Source organism: Erithacus rubecula (assembly GCF_903797595.1).
Source record: "Erithacus rubecula genome assembly, chromosome: 2".
Lineage (NCBI taxonomy): Eukaryota > Metazoa > Chordata > Aves > Passeriformes > Muscicapidae > Erithacus > Erithacus rubecula.
The window spans coordinates 55,588,435-55,608,792 of NC_136685.1; the positions used below are offsets into that span (position 1 = coordinate 55,588,435).

At 38.3% G+C, this 20,358-nt stretch overlaps 1 protein-coding gene across 2 annotated transcripts in view; it reads left to right on the forward strand.

Annotated features, from left to right (window-relative positions):
* MTHFD1L (methylenetetrahydrofolate dehydrogenase (NADP+ dependent) 1 like) overlaps positions 1–20,358 on the forward strand; it is a 137,322-nt gene that overhangs the window by 11,540 nt on the left and 105,424 nt on the right. For both annotated transcript variants that reach the window (XR_013773499.1, XM_079299279.1), the window contains exons 8-11: positions 4,408–4,519; positions 9,174–9,253; positions 9,934–10,031; positions 13,882–14,055. Coding sequence is in view for 1 of the 2 variants with exons in the window: in XM_079299279.1 (XP_079155405.1) it covers positions 4,408–4,519; positions 9,174–9,253; positions 9,934–10,031; positions 13,882–14,055 (464 nt within the window). In the remaining variant the exon portion in view is untranslated. The remainder of the gene's footprint in view (positions 1–4,407; positions 4,520–9,173; positions 9,254–9,933; positions 10,032–13,881; positions 14,056–20,358) is intronic.

Consider the following 20,358-nt stretch of genomic DNA (forward strand, 5'->3'; position numbering starts at 1 on the left):
TTGTTCTTTTTGCATTGATATGTTCAATGTAAAAGAAGCTACAAAGTGAGAGATAAAGACACAAGCATCTTAGAGGAAATACTTAAGATGTTATCATTCTATTAAGCTTTCTGTAGAAAGCTCTTCAAAGCACATTCATAGCACTGTGCCTGAAGAATGACCTAGTGACATTATTTTAGGGACAGCCCTTGCCATAATTTTAATTTTAAAATGGGACTCCCTAAAAGGCCGTTTAGTATTATACGTGAAGAATGGGAGCTGATGTTTTTTAATCCTTCATTATGTCAAAATTATGCTTTGTAACTTGAAAGGAGGTTGTCAAGTAGATTCATATTGAAAAAAATGGATTATTTTCTTGCCAAAACATGGGTAATACTTAGTATATGTAAGAAAACAGAAGTTTGTTTCAGTCATCTGAATTCAGTCAGTCATTATTTCAGCACATTGTCTTTAATATAATTGTGTGTGAACAACATCATGGCTATTTTAAGAGATTAAAAGAGATTTTATCTTATGATTTTACTAAAAGAAAAAGAAGTGAGAATTTGTCTGTCTAGGTATAATTTGGAATAGAAAAGTTGTTTGCAAAAGTGAGGCTAAGAAGTATGAGTGTGGTTCAGCTGGAGTGCTGAATGGGAGTTTCCTTTTCAGGTTGAAAAATAAATTCTTTTGGCGACAGTGTGCTTTTCCTTAGAGCCAACACTTGAGCTTCAAACTCTTAGACTTCTCATAGCTATTTGCTGTCCTAGTTTTACTGCCTTGGTAAGACCAAGACTCTTGTTATGGGCAGAAAAATAAATCTTGTGTTGTAAGCATGAAAGGAGGAGAGGGAGAGGGAGAGGTTTCTAATGGTGATGATATAGGCAAAGTATTTCCACTTCAACATCTTACATACATCATCTCTGTTCCTTGTGATTTTGGAATGTATCCCTCTGTCTGTGAGCTAGAGGAGCAGCTGCTAAAGCATGGATCATAGTGGCAGGCTTGAGCCCACAGCAGAGGTGTGGGCTTGATTTCCACGTGCTCTGTGTAGGGCAAGTGCATTCAGGGTGGTGTGGCAGGGAAAGCTGGAGGAAACCATGTGATTAGTACATGCTTTGGTGAAAAAGTACCTGAAACTTGACTTAAAAATTTTCAACATTTCAGAAAGTAATTGTAATTGCTGTGGTTCAAAAGGAACTTGATCTATAAACTGATGTGCAAAGAGACTTTTTCACAGAGTTGTGAAAAAACTTTTAGTCAGATTCCTATTCCTCATTGCATCTCTTCAGTTTTATATGGCCTAGCTTCATACCCAGGATTCTGAAGGCTTTTACATTTCAGTTTTTAAATTTTTTTTGTTTGATCATGCATTTTAAAATGGCTTTTGTAGCAGTCCATTTTAACTATGGGAAAATGAAAATTTTATGCAGACTTCATAGGAAAATTGAGTTTCAGTGATCTGTAATATACAGCTACTTTGTGCCATTATCATTTAATTCTTGGCTGGAAAGTCTGTATTGTTGTTTTAACATTTGGTGTTCTGCCTTGGGAATGGGTGGTGCTTCTTAATCTGCTTCAACTTAAATCTTGGTGGAGGGGATCATATTTTCTTATGAGGTAAGGTTGCAGATTATTTATTGGCACAGCTCTTCCCAACTGAAAAAATATTTACCGGTGAGAAGGCAGGATACTACTGGAGTATTGGCTTGCTTTGTCTCCTGCCTGTTGCCTAGTGCATGAAGGAGGGTTTGGCCTGATGCTTGTCATTCTTTCCTCTAGCCAGCCTGATGGAATGGAGCCTTGCTGTCCAGGAAGCATCAGGCAGGCAGCCACATGTTCTCCCTCATGGGTATCTCCTTGACCTTCTGGCTATGGCTGCCTGTAGCATCTGGTTCCTGTCAGATGTGTCCTCTGTGTCCTCTGCCCAGGGACTGTGGTGCATTTGCTGAGAGAGGCTAAATGTGATTGTATTCATAGGACTTTTCCATCTCTCAGGCCTGTGATCAGTTTCTGATGTAGGAGTTGTCCCTAAACATGCATATCAAGGCTTGCTTCTTGCTTTAGGGATTAAACAGGGAGTCAAAAATGTGAGTTATGGCAAGAGAGAAAAAGCTAAAAGCAAAGGAGGCATGGGCACAACTTTTTGCAAGTGAAACTAAAATTCCCTGATGGAGATCACTTAAATTTCTTTGAAGGAAACACAAAATTCTGTACACAATTATTTTGATTTCAGTGGACTTGCTCTCCCAGTTTCTGGATATACTTCTTTTAAAAATACTCACAGGGGAAAAAATTCTCTAAAATGTTTATGATATATATATTTTATTGACTCTGCAGGAACTTTTTCAATAGTTGCACATAAAACACTCTTTGTGAAATAAGGCAAAGGAAATCACACTGGGGAAGGCTCTGAGAAATCTGTGTGTCTTTAACCTGTGGTACAACTCTTTGCTGCCATGTGATGCAACTTTTTTCGTGGAGGAGGTGGGGCAGGGCAGTGAGATGAAAGGTCCAGCTGGTTTTCTGCTAAAATTTATGGGTATGTGTGATGTTAGCTATCTGGACCAGTGTTAATGTTGGCTACAAAAATAATTGTGTTCAGCTGTTAAGAACATTTTTCAGCATTAGGGTCGGTAGTCATAGAGATGAATATTTGGTTCCATCAGTTGTTTTCTGACATTAGTTACATTGAATCAATTCTGTCATAAGTATGTTGGCTGAACATTCATCAGAATTATTGCTTGTTGCATACAGCTCTCAACTTGTTCATCAATTCACGATGCTAAGCAGTGTGCAAAGCTCTTAGTCCTTGTCCCAGAGGCTTTGCATGGCAAGGCATCTTGACTTACAGTATATGATTTATACCTGCTAGAATATGAATTCTTTTTTTCTTGCAAAAAAAAAAAAAAAAGGCTGTGCTCATGTAGCTGATAAAAATCACTGTTTTTCTCAGTGTTGATGTTGACTGTTACAGCAGAGATTTCCTTCTTTTGCAGGGCAAAGTGTGCCTTCAGCATGGTATTCTTGGTGCATGAGGCATTACAGCATCTTTTTTGTCCAGATTTCTTTGCAGATTTCTCAGTATCATTTGACCTGACACTGGTCAAGGGTTATGTGGTCTTCTAGGAGTGGCGTGTAAGCTGATACTTGCACCAGACTCAGCAGTGTGACCACTTTGAATAAGGCTGAGTGACTGTGCACAGGCAATCACAGGAGTGTTGCTGGACATGTGACTGAAGCCTGAATCAGCTCATTGCATTAGTCATTTGTCAGGCAACTAAATCTTCTCCCACACTTCTGGCTTTGTTTCCACATCGGGATCTCTAAGGAGGGTTAGGCCATCCTTGTGTCCTCCAAGGGGAAGATGGAGTTTTTTTAGTTTTATGCCTTTTCCGCTGCAGTTATGTTCTTCTCCCCTCCTGGATGCTCAGCTGTGCCAAAAACCAGCTATCCTGACAAGATTTGTAGCTATTCTTTCTTGGCAAGAGTGTTGGGCAGGGCTGTGTCAGAGCACTTTTGGCCAAAAAGGAAGCTGGAATGTTTGTCAGTCACAAATCAATTCATAGATTGGCTCACTGAGTTTGTGACACTTGGAATTAATTTGCATTTATCCAAAATATTACCAGATCTGCTGTATTTCTGAAATAATTTTTACAGTGTGACTTGAGGCAATGGTGTGTCTGTGTTTAGCTTTTTTAGTGTATCCTAATACGTCTGCTTCTGGTGCTGTCCCTTATCACATAGTCATTCTACTAACTGATAAAGGGCCCTGTTTCTGAGGAAGTGGGACAAGAAAGGCACTTATATCTTTGTTTATAAGAATTTTAGTAGTAACCATTTTTGCTACAACGTTGGCCAGGTTGAGCTAAATCAGGGGCAGTGATTAGCAGACATGAACTGAGAAAGAAAAAAGTGCTTTAATTGGTGTCCAAAGGCACTGATCTTCACAGAAGGGGTCATCCTGCATTCCTTCAGCTGGCCTGGTTTCCTACTGTCAGACAATCTGACTGTACTCTTTATAAGAGCCTATTTACTGTCTTTCAACCCTTCTTTTTCTTAAGTTACTCCAAGTTATTTTGGACTTCAGGACAATGGTAGAACTTTTTATTTGGAAGGATATAATCCTCATTAAATGTTGATACTTACTTTGACCTCACTTGCCTGATCTTACAATTTGTTCACCTAACTTAATTTTAAATGCTATTCTAAAATGCTTCAAAAATACTATTTTTAACTTTCTTACCTGGCAAGTAAGAATCAGACTATCAGTTTGTATCTTTCTTTTTTGTTCTTGCTGTCTGTAAAAGCTTTGCTCAAAAGGTTATTGCTGTATAAGTCTGAATATTTGTAAGATGCATATCCAAGAGTGTGTTTCTAGTATTAAATGCTTGTTTTGTTTCTGGGGGTGTTTTGGGCTCTCCCTAGCTTGGTCATGCAGACATGGTGGTGTTTGGCAGTGCAAAACCCAGTGATGTTCCTGCGAGCTGGATAAAGCCTGGGGCCACTGTTATCTATGGTGCTCATGATCTTCTGTCAGGTAAGAGGTGATGAAAGGTAACAGTTCTTGCTGGTGATGTGCAGTGAGCCTTTGACATGTGTGTGGCATCTTGGTGACAACACAGTGTGGGTAAAAGCTGCATCTCTGCAGGAGATCCTCTAAAGGTGTGTGTACAGGGCATGTGTGCACCTTTATCTGATGTTTAAATAGGGAGAAGATGTTAGGTGAGAGAAGAACTTCATACCAGGATGGTTACATAAGCAATGGATTCAGAGAGTTCGGAGGAAAGACTTTGGGTCATCACATGAACTATTACATAGTGATGTTTCATACAGTGTCTTGTCCTGTGACTTCTGTGGTCTCATCCGGAATATGGGAAAAGGAGAAGAAGGGAAGAATTGTCAGCTGCAAAGTGCTGTGAAACTGTCTGCAGAGAGTGGTGTGGGAGGGAGTACAGAAATCATGTGTAGTTAAGAACAGGCAAAATGTCTCCTGCAGTGATTATTCCTACAACAAAGGGTATGGATTCATCTCCTTCCTTTCCCCCTAACTTGTTGTGGAGGGTGTATGTGTTCAATAATTTCTCAGTTGAAAAAATGCTACAGAATTTTCTTGGGAAAAAAATTAAATCTTCCCAGAAGTTACTCTGCTGCTAGAATACCATGTAGTAACAATAATAATAATACGTAATTTTATATCTCCTATATAATGTCTTAAAATCATATGAAGATCTCTAGATATTTTCTAGATTTTTGGTGTGTATATGAATTTGTCTACTCAGCATCCCAATTAGATTATGCTTCAGATTAATAGGAAAATGAGGGAGTACATGGATAGCATGACTGGTTAATCTGAGGTTTTTTTAAAATCTTATCACAAGTGTACTAGATTGACATCTATTGATAGAAAACTGTGGAGATGGGCATAAAGCTGAGAAAACCTAATTGCATGGGTTTTAAACTAGGGATATTCCCTAAGGGCAAATTAAGCAGACAATCCATGCAGAGCTAATGCAAGATTAGGCTCATAATAAAGCAGTTGGTGTTCCCATGCAAAGCATGGCCTTGGCAATAGATTCCTTTCCTTGTCTTTCATGTTATCCTCTTGACTTGAACAGACACTGCAGGTGTGGAGGACTGGGTTGTTATTCTCTTTGTTGTCTGAAGGCATTTGGACATTCCTTGTCTACCTCCCAAAGCAGATGCTCTGATCCTGCTGAGGATCTCAAGGGTGGTTACCAAGCCTTACCCCTTCCTGATGCTTCACAAGGTGTGCAAAAATAATCCATGTTTTCCTTTTCCTGAACTAGTGACTAGGAGACTCCTTGCATCTCCAGTGCCCATTTATTTCCTCTAGGGATTTTTGGGTGCAATTGTTAAGCATCTGTAGGGCAGGGCTTGGCACACAGGTCTCTTCAGCAAGTACCCAGCCTACTAGTATGACAGCCTTACATAAAGAAGGAATGGGGAAGAAAGGGAAAGGAATAGAGAAGAGAGGGAGTTGTGGTACAGCACTCATACCTACCTATAAATAAATTAAAAGGAATCTCCCCTCTTCATTTTAATCTTGCAAGTAGAAGCCTCTTAGGTGACAAACTTAGAGTGGTTCTGACAAGGTGGGATGAGCCAGCCTGTGCAGCCTAAGTGGGCACCAGGAGTGACTGGACTCTCCCAGCACTATGTAGTGCCTGGTGCAGGTCCCACTTTCAGACACTTAATTCTCTCCCTTGAGAAGTGAGTCTGAGCCTTCACAGACCTAAAAGTTATGCAGTATAACTGCATGCTATGTCTTAAGACTTAAATATCTTCATTCCTTAGTTGCTCTAAAGAACTACAGATAATACTAGTATTTCTCTTCTCTGAAAGAGTGTTGTTAGAAAAGCTGCATTACATACCACAGCAACATTCATTCCTAATGCAGGAAATGTAAGATTTGGCATAAGCATATACATTTCTTTGCATTTTTCTAGTTGTAGCAATGCGCTCTGTTGAGTACTGCATTTTCTTTTTGGAAAGGCAGCCTGAGATTTTTATCAAGATAATTTAAGATAATTTATTTACCAAGTGTTTATCTGTCTTTATGGTTATGCTTTTGAGGTTGTCAGAACCTTGGAGGAACTCAGCAGAAATGCATTTTACCAACTGTGAAAGTGTTGTTCTCAAGGCTTACTAGAGAGGTACATGAAACACAGGTGTCTGACAGGAAGAACACAGTTTAGTTTCAAGATGTTTGTGGAAAGCCCATTGTGGAGTAGTTGTGACCTTGGAGAAACAACTGAATCTCATAACTGTCTCTTGACTTCCATGGAATCTGGCTGAGGTGCTTGGAAATTGTTCTGGATTTTTTCTTGCTTTGGAAATGTCCGGCTTAACATCTGTGGGGTCACAGGAGCTAAATGAAGCCTGAAAGCAGTAATGGTCATGAAGTAACTTTTGTTCTTGCTAGATGATGTCTAGATTTCCAAGTTGTGTGGGTGTACATGTTGTCTGACACACTCTCATGTTTTAAAAGCATTCAGAATTTGAAAGGACATAGCAGAGTTGGGGAAATATGATGTTGTAAATCAGGAGGGTAGAGATAAAAGTGCTCACTTCAAAGTGACAATTCTTTTTCAAGTTTTTTTTTTAAACTGAAGATTTGTAAGTTATCAAAATTTTAAAACATTCTGCAATTTTCTAGCAGTGCAACATCTGCTTCTGTTGCACTGACAATCGTGGAATCAGGTGAGTGCTGGTAGTGTTTTGCAGGAATATACTTTATGTGTAAATGTACAGAAATGAAAATAACTTTCTGAACAAAACTTAAGGAATCCAGAATTATTTGGGATTTGATGTCCAGCTCCTTTGGGTCACTTGAAAGCTGAAGCCCACATGGTTTAAGTATGTTAGTGGAAAATTCAACCATTTCCCCACCTCTTCTCTACTCGAAGCTCCCTGAGCAGACAGGTAGCACCTGATAGCTGCTCTCACTCATCTGCACAATGGGGTATGAGTCAGAGGAGGGAGCACAATGCCTGAAGTTCAGCTGATCTGACCACAGTCCGAAGCAGAGAGTGCTATTCCAGCTTCCATCTGGAAAATTTATCCTAGGAGAGCTGTTGCAATCTTGTGATTGCCTTGCTAACTCCATGTGTGCATGACTTTCACCTCTAGTTTCACCTTCACCCCTGTAAAAGCCTGGTTAGTCATTTGTGGGGTGACTGTGTAGCATAGGCAGTCTGAGAGAAATAGTTTATTGAAGGGAATTGTCTAATTCTAAAATGTATTTACACACATGCTAGCTCTGCCCTGATAAAAATAGTCATATTAAGCCAAATAACATAAAAAGTCAAAATGTTTCTGTAAAGCACAGCTGTCTGAAAGGGGGTTTTAAACTTCATTCTTCCTACTTTATTTGTCTGTTTGGCAGCTCTCCCAGCCCAGTCTCAAAGCAACAAGAGTCAGCTTATGACTGTAATACACTATTCCAGTAAAACTCTTCTGTCCAAATCTAAAGCTGAGCATCTCCAGAAGAAATTGTTGGGATTTTGTTTGTTTGTTTATTTGTTTTAACTGAAAGTGTTAATGCAAGTAGAAGGGCTTTTCAGACACTTTCTTAATATGAGGACTGTTGTGTTCAGCTTGGTTAGCTTTGTCACTGATGTGTAGATGCCTGCTGGCAGGAAAGTTTGAGAAAGGGTCAGGAAACACATGGAATGAGGCTGAGGGTCTGCAGAGAGGGGATCTCTTGCTCTCTAGGTGATGGGGGTGGGAGAATGGGCTGTAGCTACCACCCAGTCTCCAGTGTGAGGGTTCTGTGCCCTGCTGCTCTGGGACCCTTGTTGGGAGGGGTGATTGTGCAAGGAAATGTGAGCCTTCTATGACCAGTAGAGAAGGGGTGAGCTGAGCAAGAGCTTGACCAGGGTTTGCACTTCAGTTCCCCCGTGGCAGAAAGGTTAAAGCTGTCAGTGTACAGTTGTTATTTTTTATTACAGTCGTGTCTACGCCCTTCAGAATGTGGCTATGGCCTTGATATGCCCACAGAGACTAGGATGTGAATTTTGGAGAAATTGTGTCTAGTTAAAAGTCAATGAGTAACAAGAGAAGAACAAGCCAGAGGAAGGATTACAGCAAAATGACAAAATAATATGTTTAGTTGGAGAAGCTAATGTATGATTATAATTTGACATATTGCCACTAGAAACTATAATTGTCTCTGAAGCTGAAGTCACTCTCTAGACCCTCCAGAATACCTGCTCTTAATATCATGCTGATGAAGAAAACTGTTGCTATTAAAAAAAAATTGCATATACTGTTTCCAAGTTATAATAATCCTGCATGGTATTTGTGATAATTTCATTGTTCTTGCTCACTGTAACTGTGTGTTGAGGAGAAAACAGTCTTTGCCACGCTCATATAGGTGTTTTGCTTAAGACTATATATAGCTTTTCAAATACAGCTGTGTGAATTTTTTTTTGTGTGGGTTTGTGTAACATGTTTCAGACCATACAGTTACTTTCTGATTTTCATAGTATTTTATCCTTCTGGGTGATTTCATTTCAAGTATTAAAAAATCCACCTATAATTTTGTCAGTAAGATTGTTAAATTTCAAGTCAACCTTCAGTAATTTTTTGTTTGGACTTAAGTTTCAAATACACATGCTCCCACTCAGAAAAAAATTGTGATTTATTAGTGCAATACTTGTATTTTTCAGAGAAACATAGCTGTGGTCAGCAGAACGACCCTGCTGCTGAAAAGACTGTTGGTTCTCTTGCAGTAGCAATGAGAATGCAGGTCAGTGTACCTTTCAATGTTGTAGATTTGCTGCTATTTCTGTAAATTGCACAAATTGCTTCTACAAGTTTGTGTTTTAACTTTTGTTTTGCTCTTTTGAACATCTTATATGGCTTCCATTTTAGTAGCAACTCTTAATCAGATAAAGTGATACCTATTACATTTAATTAGAGAAAGGTAAATTAAAAATCAGACATCTCATAATTCTGGTTAATACAGTAGAGCTTGGCAGAAACAGTTGTTTTAATAGGCTAATGTCTCTCTCTCTGTGAATATTGATTTTATCTATCCACTTTTTGCATTATGATGCATAGACTGTCCAAAAGTTTGTTATTTAATTTTGGAAGCAGCATGAATCAGTCAATGAACAATCAGTATCTTCCATTATTTTTAAGGTGTGAGAGGAGAATAGTAATTTTCCATCTTACCAGAATAAAATGTCCAACTGCTTAATTAGATGCTCTTCTCTGCCACTTATGTGTTAATGGAGTTGTTTCTTTTTGAAATGTGGTCAAACAATAGAAAAGTGGCTCTTACTTTGTCCTAAAACCATGAAATGAAAAAAAAAATTAAGTTTGGGGTGTTTTTATTATCCTTTCCCATGCTCTAGAGATTGTTTGAGATTAATGTTGAACATTTATGATGCAGCTGTTGTGTGCTGTTTTCTTGTTTAAAACCAGAACATGGTAAAAAACTTGGAACGACGGATCCAGTCCCAGAGGCACAGGAAGTGGGACTTCCACAGCTTGAAACTGCAGCCCCTCTCCCCAGTGCCCAGGTATTAAGTGCTTTAAAATACGTAAAAAATAAAAATTATTTTTTTAAAATCTAAGTGTGGCAACCTAAAAATGTTCTGTGCCTAATTAATTTTTAATCTTATGTGGACTGTATGTTGTGCCATTCCTATGCTTCATTCATATGCCACATGTTGTGCCATGTGTATGCTTCATTTTCATGTGTGCTTCTGTTTGCCATTGGTTTTTATTTTGATGATATGCATAGGAACCAAGCTTAGTGAATACCTAAAGCTGGAAGGTTTCATTGATGAAGGGAGGAGAAGCCTCCTGCAACACCAACAGAAATACAAAAGATAAGAAGATCCTAATGGCTAAACCCTGATGTAGGAAGGTGTTCAGTTAAGGCTCAGTGCTTAAAATGGCATTTGAGCTTGTATTTATTTTATTCCCTCGATAGAGTACTTTCTTCTGCATTAGACTTTTAAATTTCTGTGTGGGTGTGAAAAGCAGGAAGCATATTTATTCTCATAGCCAGAATCTTTTCAATCAGTTCCTGTCATTCACTTCCCAAGGCCCCTGTCTGGGCCTCAGGGATTTCAGGTCTGCCTTGGCACAATTTCTGACATCTCTGACATTTAAAGCAGCCTGAGCTCTTTGCTGCACTAAAGTTCTTTGCTATGTGTTGGTTGTGTTGGGTGACAGAGAGAGGAACCAATGGCTTGAAAGTGAGGCAAGTATCAACATTTTATTGTGCTTGTTGATACACCTGCTTCTGCAGATGCTGAAGGTACCTCACACCAGAAGAAAAGGAGAGTTGGAGCTGCACAGTCTGGAGGACAGGAGGATCTTACCAATGTGTCTAAATACAATGTGCAGTAATGCAAAGAGGAGCAAGGCAGGCTCTTTTCAGTGGAGCCCAGTGACAGAGCTGTAGGCAGTAATCACAAACTGAAACCCAGGAAGCTCCATTTGAACATCAGGAAATATTTCTTCACTATGAGAGTGTCCAAACATTGGCACTGATTGTGCAGGGTGGTTGTGGAGTGTCCACCCTAGGAGATATTCAGAAGCTGCCTGGATATAAGCAACTAGCAGCTCTAGATATCCCTGCATGAGCCAGGGGATTATATCAGATGATTTCCAGAGGTCATTTCCAACCTCAGCCACTCTGTGATTCTGTAATTCTGAATCCAACTGGTGTCTTTTTGGAAAGCTGTGGCAAAATGTTGTATTTTCTAAGCATTTTGATTTACTTTTCACTGTCTCCTACAATAGTTTAATGGGAATGAACACAAATCTAATTTAAACCAGAGATGCCAAAAAAAAGTTTTCTCTTGTAACCAGGGGCACAAGGGGGTAGAAATGCTTGAGCTTTTTCTGAGCTATCATGTAACATTTCTAGAATTGAAGCCTAAAAAAACTATCCTTAAATAATACAATTAAAAGTTAAAGTATGTCATATCATGAGTGTGATGGTAAAAAAAATCTTTCACAAATGTATTCCCAACCCTCTCTATGACATTGTGTTTAGTACATAAATAATTACATAATAAATAAATAATGGTGTATACACACACACCATAATATATATAGTGTAATATATATTATATAATTAGTAATGGGACTTGCATTTATCTGCTATCTCTACAGCTTTGTCTTTTTTCTTTTAAATGTAAAGAAACCCTTCAGATGGAAAGTATCCTGTAATAAAATGCAAGCTTGCAGTAATACACCATGTTGTGTGGAAACAGATGGGGTTTTCATTGAAAGTGAGACAAAGCTGCTTAAGCACTAAAACTAAGAACATCTGCTTTTTGATTTCTGTGAGATCTGGGTTGAAGTATTTCCAAATATATTAGAAATGGAATGGAAAATTTTCTTAAAGTTTGCAGTAAAAAAAAGGTAGATGTAGAGCCTTCTTCCATCTTTTTAATTTTTCTACATTTTGTAAATTATCACTTTGCATTGTCAGTGATGGACTTCTTCCTTAACAGTTTTCATTCATGCAGAAGAACCACTTTTGCACATCTCCAGCAATATAGAATAACATAATATATTGAATAATTTGGGCATTTCCAATACAGAGAATATATTGTCTGACTAAAAGAGTCAGCTACAAATACAGAATTCTAAAGTCTAGTTATCTTTATCCAGGTATCCAGTCCAAATCTTTAATTTCCTGTGTTTTAGGAAAATATGTTTAGTAGGAGGAAAAAAATGCAAGTTAACTTTGTCGTATTAGACTACATCTTTCTCCTCTTGCTAAAGGCATCAATTATTTTAAGAGGAAAATAGTCACCCTGAAAATTTTCCTTTCTTATATCTTTAAGGGACCACACTACCACCAACTTAGCAAGAATTTTCTGGGACTTGAGTTGTTTACATGTAGTAAGTTCTGAGTGAAAACTTCAGATGGTCTTTGTGATGTTTGTAAGCCACTCCATCTTGTGTTCTTGTTAAATTTTTACGGCTACTTGTGTTTGAAGTCGCACGTAAGAAGCCAAAGGTATATCCTTCTATGAAAGAGAATGCACTTAGTAAGGCTTTGAAAGAAAGCAGGTTCCAGGTTAGTGCTGTGATTGAGTAAATCCTTGTCCTGTAGTACTGGATTATGACATTATTTAGGTGGATGGTTTCTGGGTTTCACTTAGCTGCTGCAGGGTACAAAAGCGGGATACTTGAGAACTATAAATGAATAATGGAGCCAGTTTAAGATTTTCTCAAAGAATTGCAAGTAATTAAGTTGGAACAGACTGATCAGTCACTGGATGGATGCAGAAAGGCCAAAATCCACACACAGAGTTGAGATTTGGTAGTAGTTTTATGTTCACTGGTGAATATTTAAGGTCTTGCAGAATGTTTGAAAGTTCAGGACCTGAGCTTTCATACCATGGCTAGATTCTATCTTAAAAATACTGTCATCACCTGAAACTACAGGAAGAAATTTAGTCTGGTTAGGCTGAAGGTAATCTTCAAAGTTGTTTTTGTGGTAATGTGAGCAATTTAAAGCCCAAGGAGACACCTCTTCACATCCCTTGTGCCAACCCCTGGGCTCCCGTGCTGCAGGAGCTTACAGCTGTTGTGTGGATATAATGGGCAATGAAGTCAAGCTCTCAAATGAAAAATCCATGATGGAATATTAAACCCAAAGACCTCAGGCTATCCAGGTCAGGAACTGCAGGTACAATAGTATCCCCTACGGCCACATTCCCTCAGGGAATCTGTGTGCTTGCCTCAGCTGCTGCTCACCCTTGCTGGAGGTAGTCTGTAGGCTCACTGGATGACTTGGCTGAGCCCTGCGCTTTAGAGTCCTGCTCTGTGGCCATTCCTAGTTTGGCTGTGTTTTAGAAGTGCAGGAGTTGGTATTGAAATGCCTTGTGTCCTTTGGTGCCCACATGGGGGAGTAGCAATGTTGGTGCTGTCTTGGATGAAAGGTGCTGCATGCTCAAGGTTTGGGTTTAGCCAATGTGTTTGTGTGGCTGTTAGCTAAGGAATGCGTGCACTTTTTAGTAAATTGTATGTGCTGAAATATGCTGTGAGGGAGGAGAACAAAAGGGAAAAACAAACCCAGAAACATCCATTCCAGTGGGACATGCTTGAGCATCCAGCAGACACGTTTCTAGCTTGATATGAAAGCATTATGTAATATTTGGAATCTGATTAAACAAGAGCTCTCTGTGCAATTGTAACAATTAACAAACACTGTACGTGATTTTCAATGTTATATTAGGTGTTGGTAAATATTTAGGTTTGGTTAATAAAATGTGAGAGAGAATTGAAAAACTCATTACAGTACCTCCATTGTTGGATTATTTGCTGTTGTTTTGTGCTCTGTTGTCGACCACCTAAGCTGAGAGTAATCTCCTGGCTCCTATTTGTTTTCTTTTCCAGTGATATTGAGATTTCCCGAGCACAGAGTCCAAAAGCTGTTGATGTACTTGCCAAGGAGATAGGATTGCTTACAGATGAAATTGAGATCTATGGCCAAACCAAAGCCAAAGTACGTTTGTCCCTGCTGGAAAGGTTAAAGGATCAACCAGATGGAAAATATGTTCTAGTTGCTGGGTAAGAATGCTATGTAATGTCATTAATGTCTGCTGTTTCCACTCTTATTAATATAAACATGCAACTTACATCTTTTTTATACTCTGCACAAATAAGAATCTTGAATATTTTCATCTGTATGTTGATCTCTTCTGAAAGTGAGCAGGTTTTGAACTTTTTTGAAGTAACCCAGCTTTTTCTTCCAAACCCTTATTACTGAAGTATATTTTATAAAAGGTAATTTGTTCTACCATTCTGTGAAATGTTGGTGAGTGGAGTTCTTTCTTACTGCTATATCAGAATTTTAAATGTTTAACTTGGATATTTAAGGCTACTTGTATTGTGGCTGTTTATAAACAAACATTAACAGAAGCTACATGCTAATCTGTTGATATTAACAATAAATACTTTTTTTATTGAGGAACAGATTGCAAAGTTTAAAAAGCCATGTTTTTTCTCTGAAATGTAGACATGTCTCCAGGCAGGCTTATCCTGCTTGCTTTTCCCACGATTATAGCAAATGCAATGCTCAGCAGGAATTATGCACTTTTCTTCTGAAGAGCTTCAGGTTTTTCTTGCATTCAGTGACACAACTTTTTCATTCACGTTGTATACTAAGTGAAAACTTCTACTTGTGAACAAACATGTGAAGGTTTTCATTAATAATTAAATTGCAGTGTGTTCTTTATATTCTGAGTTAATCTATTGGTTGATTCCTTTTAAACTAAAGGAAGATTTAAAGTGCAGTTTTGACTGATCCAGCAGGAAGGGCCTGTTGTTAACCAACTTGATGTACTGATTCCTCACCATGGCTAGTGTTTCTCAAACTGTTTGCTTTACTGCCTTCCTGTGGGAACAGTCTGGATTTCTGGCACTGTCTGAGGTGGAGCTGTTGTAGACTGAGAGACTTGATGTCAAAAAAAACTGACACAGGCAAGAAATGAAGCTTTCATCAAAGCTATGTGATAGAAGTCCAGCATTAAAGATACTCCTGGAGGATGCTGGAGCAGTTAGGAGTAAGAAATAATAGGTGGTTGAGCTTGGTTTCTTTTGGCAGAGTTTTATTTTGTTTTTTTTTTTTTTTTTGGGGGGGTTTTTTTTTTTTTGTTTTTTTTTTTTTTTGTGGCATTGGAGAAACAAAACAGGTTCAGCATTTGAGTTAGAAGAAAGTTGCTGCCATCTATTTTCATGCTCATGATGTCAACAGCACCAGTTTGTCATCATGCTGCAGACTAATCCAGACTTCCCTAGCAGCAAACCTCTCACAGAAGAAGAGGTTATTTGAAGGTGTCTGGAGATGCAAAGATAGCAAGTTGCAAAACCCCATTTGGGTGGATTTTAGTCGTGTCAGATTGCACACACCAGTGCTAACATTTCTTCACACTGCTTTGTCTTCCATTCTCCTTCAAAGAAGGTATCTCAAGCAGCTGTCACAGAAAGAAGTGCATCTACATGTGGAAGAAATGCAGTTGTTTTGACCAACAAGATGAAAAGCTGGCAAAAAATAGAAAATTGTATTCTCTTTTAAGTTTACATAAAATGTACCAATACAGAATGGTGCTTCAGAGACCAAGGGCTTGGTTTGGTACATACCCTATCTGATGATGCAATATATGTTGCTATTTTTAACATCTCTGAAGTCATTACATCTTGTGGGGTTACTGCAAAACCACATCTGCTGCAGGATGAGTGCCCCGGCAAGGTTGCTACATCAGTGGGAACATTCTCTTCTGAGAGAGTTCAAAGCTTGACTTTGAAATCCAGTACTTGTAAAATATACATATAATGTGTGTTTATATGCTCTCAGCTGCTCTTCTCTGCTGAAATGGCTGTAGCAGATGATGATTGTAAGAAATGCAGGGAACTCTGATGGGGAAATTTTCAATGCAGTGAAAATCAAGTATCCCTAAAGTGTGGAAATTGGGGAGTGAAACAGTATCCTCATTTGCCTTCATTCTTCTCCCTGGCCCTGGCCAGGTCAACCAGAGCCAACCATTTGGGTTATTATGTTTGTTCACAATAACCAAAGATACTTAAAATCCTTTCATCATGATGCAGTATAGGTCTTCAGAATAAATTTTCAGTGCTTCAAAGGAAACATTTAAGATACATGCTTATACTTACAGTTCTGGTTGAAATATTTGTAATGTATGATGGGAACTTCTTATGTGGAAAGAGTGTAAAGTGTGTGTGTGTATTCAAGAAACTGCAAAACCTCCAAACTCCATCCATGATGCAGACAGCAACATTTGTGCCTTTAATTCCACATTCAGACTGAAATGTTTCACAATGTCTAGGAATTTATAAATATTTGCTGCAAATGCATGTATAGTTTATTCCTGGTATGCTAGAGACCCAGCTTGTTGTTCTGAGCAAGAAAATGCAACTGAAATGTACTTTTTTATCTCTGAGGATAGTTGTATTTATGGCTCTTTAAAAAGTTGCTAACTGAAAAGTCTTTTTTGTTCTTTGTGAATGCAAACAAATGTGGCTAAGTATCTCATCCAATATAAACTTTGCATGCTGAAATATTGCAGTTTGATTAACAGATCATGACACCCAAAAATAGGATGAAGACTTTATTTCTTCATAAATTCCATTTACTTCTGTATTGAGACCATTATTCTTTATTTTTTTTTCATTCTTGCTATTTTATTTTATTTGTCTATGTTTGACTTTCTCTAGGGATTCTGTTAAGACCCTGTGGGGGCAGAGCCACAAGTTATCATGGAGTAATTGGTTCTTGGGCATCAACTGCCTGTAAACAGGATTTTAGTGTGCTGAATAGTATTTTGCAGCATCTGTTAACTCAAACTGCTTCCACTCATTGCCAGCTGAGAGCATGCAAATGAATGCAGCTTGTGCTTGACCCAGGAGCTAAGTTTAGTGTCCAGGGTAACCTAATCATGTATTCAAGCATGTAGATGGCATATTCACAGACACAATATAGAATTACAGCTGAAGTTTGTTAGATTCTATGTCTCTGTGTGTGTATGTTTCAGCATCTTGTTCCTAAATGCTCTGGTGCTGTGGCTTTTAGCAGGCAATTCTGGAAGCTTATTCACTCCAAAAATGAAAGATGAAAAAGAATAAAATGTGGGGAAAATATGAAATACAATGCTGCTTTTAACAAGAAGTGCGTTGGATTTTGAATGCTGGAAAATTTAAAATCAGTACTTTCTCCTAACATTAATAGATTGTTCTGTGATGGACTACCTTTTCATTAAGGTAAAAATGGAGAAAAACAAAAATGAATCATATTTCTTTTTACTGTGTCTCTTGGGATGCAAGGTGCTTAAAAGCTAAGAAAAAAGAGAAACAAAAATTAGAGGAAGATACAGAGAAGGATAAGAGGGGAAAATACCCCTGTGTTGATGCCCTGAATTGTCTGACAGTTGAAAGTAAAGTCATAGTTGAGACAATTGTCACATATTGGTCATGTCATTGCATAGCTCCTGATTGAGATTGTCTCTTATGAGTATGTAGTGGATTGTGAGAGTCTGGAGTAGAGGATTCCTCAGTCTGTTCCTGACTTTGTTCAGTCATTTAACTTCACAGTAATCTCTGTGCTTTTGTATTTGGAAGCTCCAGTCCCAACCCAAGGAACATTGCCATAACCTCATCTGGATGAGGTGACAGAGTTGCAACACTTCTGTGCTCAGAAATGCATTTCTGGCAGCTGTAATCTAGGATGGGACACATACATGGGTGGGAGCTCAGTTGCCCATGGCCTCCATAGCCTGGCTTTGCAGGTTTCCATGTGGATCACAGGAATTACAATCTCATTAAAATCCTTCAATCTGCTGATACATATGAGTTGAACATAGGGGATTAGAAAGAGAATTGTCACATATCCAGTAAAGTTCTTGCTGGAGTCACAGTGGCTGGTGTAGCTGTGAGGAGGTTACAGCTGGTGCAGTGTATGTCTCCCTGTTTGTTTATTTTCTCTTTGGGAGACCTCATGTAGCTTTCCCACAGAAACAGCTCTGCTGTAAGCTAATGTGATGTATAACAAACAAACAAGAAGCCTGCATATTCTTATCTTTGTTTTGATATACATAAGGAGTGAAGGCTTTCCAATGTTACGGAAAACTTACTTTGCCAAGGAGCTGATGACTGCTTGGTAGGTGGCAAAGTTTAAGGCAGAAAATTATTGTGGGGTTTCTGTGTTTTGATTGAAAACATACTAAAGAAATTTGAAGAATAATGCAAATGGCTCTCAAAGTCTTGAAGTTCATTAAAATTTATTGCATTTAAAAGGAGGTTTTTCCTCAATTTGCATAAGGTTAAAACACAGCATCACCCAATTGAGCTAAAGTTAGCCATTGGCTGTTGTAATTCTATACCCATGTGAGCAAGTGACCTAAGCTGAAAGAGTGTGGGCTCAGTAGTGTAGCCAGCAAAAACAGCTCAGTGTCCACACAACAGCTTAAGTGGATTATTTTATTTATAAAACCCAATCAAAGTAGAGCAGGTACAAAAGAGAAGATATTTGAAATAAGCTTTGGAAGGAAAATTATTGGAATATAATTTTCTTTTAATTTCAGGCGCCTTTTATTCTTTTTCTTTTAACTAATGTTTAAAGCTGAGATTTTGGTAACTGTTGAAACTAATAAATAACTGTTTAGCTCTTGAGGTTTCCTGCCAGTTTCATCAATGAGCAGTGGTGTGTTTCTCTTTTTGCTTTCTGGAAAAAGGTCTGTGTCACAGAAAACTCCAGTGCTTTCTGGTTCATATGACATAGTCATGCTAGAATAGGCCAGTGAAGTTACCAGAGTATTTTAGTAACGTGACACTTGATAGTGTGTTGTTTTCTTCTGTGACAAGTAGATATTATTCTTTATGCTACCAACATGCATTGTGGTTATGCATTTTTCAATTGCAGTTTCCTTTGCTGGATAGGAGTCTGCATCTTTGATTTTGCTGGTTTCATAGGAGTTGTAGAGAGTCCCTGTATTGCTGTGCATGCCAGATCAGCCACCTGCCATGTTTTGAGCTGCACCAAGTAAACAACTAGGGATGGTGTCTCTGAATTTTCTTGAGTGTGAACTTCATACATCTGAGGCTCAGAAATAGAGATAGCCACCAACAGGATGCCCTGCAAATGAGAATTTTTCTGTAGTAGTGCAGCCATTGTGTGCACTGAGTTTTTTGGGTCAGTGGAAAGTTCTTTACTGGTAGCTTCCAGTAAACAATTATAGGTGTCTCTTTCATTGTAGAATGCTTTTCTTTTGGGTATTTTGTTATTGTTTTTCTTTTTGTTTTGTTATTATTATTTTTAAATAAGTGCTAGCTTCAAGGGTTGTTACCTTGTTAAGTACTTAAACACAATAATGCCTCAGGATTACTCACATATTCCTTAAGTCTGCTTTTAATGCACAGGAATAAGAGGATCAAGTAAATGTGATTACGACAATAGATAAAAGTGAATGAGATAATAGGAGACAAGGGATAAGCAGAAACCCTGCTAAGAATTATTTGAATGAGTTTGGGGAAACCAGTGTTAGAACAGTAGTTAAAAGGTGAAACTGGTAGTGTGAGTTAACCTGGCTGTGGTTCTCTGAAAGAAACACGTTTCTACAAAAGTAAGGATCCTGGGAGAAAAAGGAGGTGAGAAAAATGGTGGGAAAAAGGAAGATATCCCTGTGGCAACAGTAAAACCCTGAGGGCTCCCTGTCCAGACAATGTAGAGATTAAAAATACCCTTTCTTCTAGGAACTGCAAACTCAAAAGTGAAAGAAATGAAGTAGCATTCTGTGCTCCTGCAGTAGATCAGAAGGAAATAAGAAGGCCTAGTATGGATAAAAAAACAACAGGGACCAAAACTGCTTTTGAGAGTAGATAAAGGATATGCTCTACATCTCCCACCTTTATTTTAGCTCTACACAGATATTTTGCTAAAATTCTTTTTAAGTTAAATAAGTGCCCATTGTAGGATAATGAAATAGTCTGAATACGAAGTTATTTGTGATGTTTTAGGATCTGATGGTTGGTGAACACTATGTTATAAAATGTGGGAGAAAATTGCTAAAACCAAGTGCCCAAAGTGAGTGGCCCATGGTCACATAAGTGTAGATCAAAGTGAAGAATTCAGGGAATCTCTTAGAGAAGTGCTTAACCCTGTTAGTTTCACTAAAACTTTAGTTAAAAGACTACTTTTCTAAATTGGCTTTTGTTTTTCCCTAGAACAATATAAGGATGTTAATTTGACTTGCTTCCAAACTACCCAACTTTTTCCAGACATATCTATACAGAGCATCTTTTTTAAAGTAAAAGCCAAGGATCTGATGATGCTGTAAAAACCAGATATGTGAAAAGTTAATG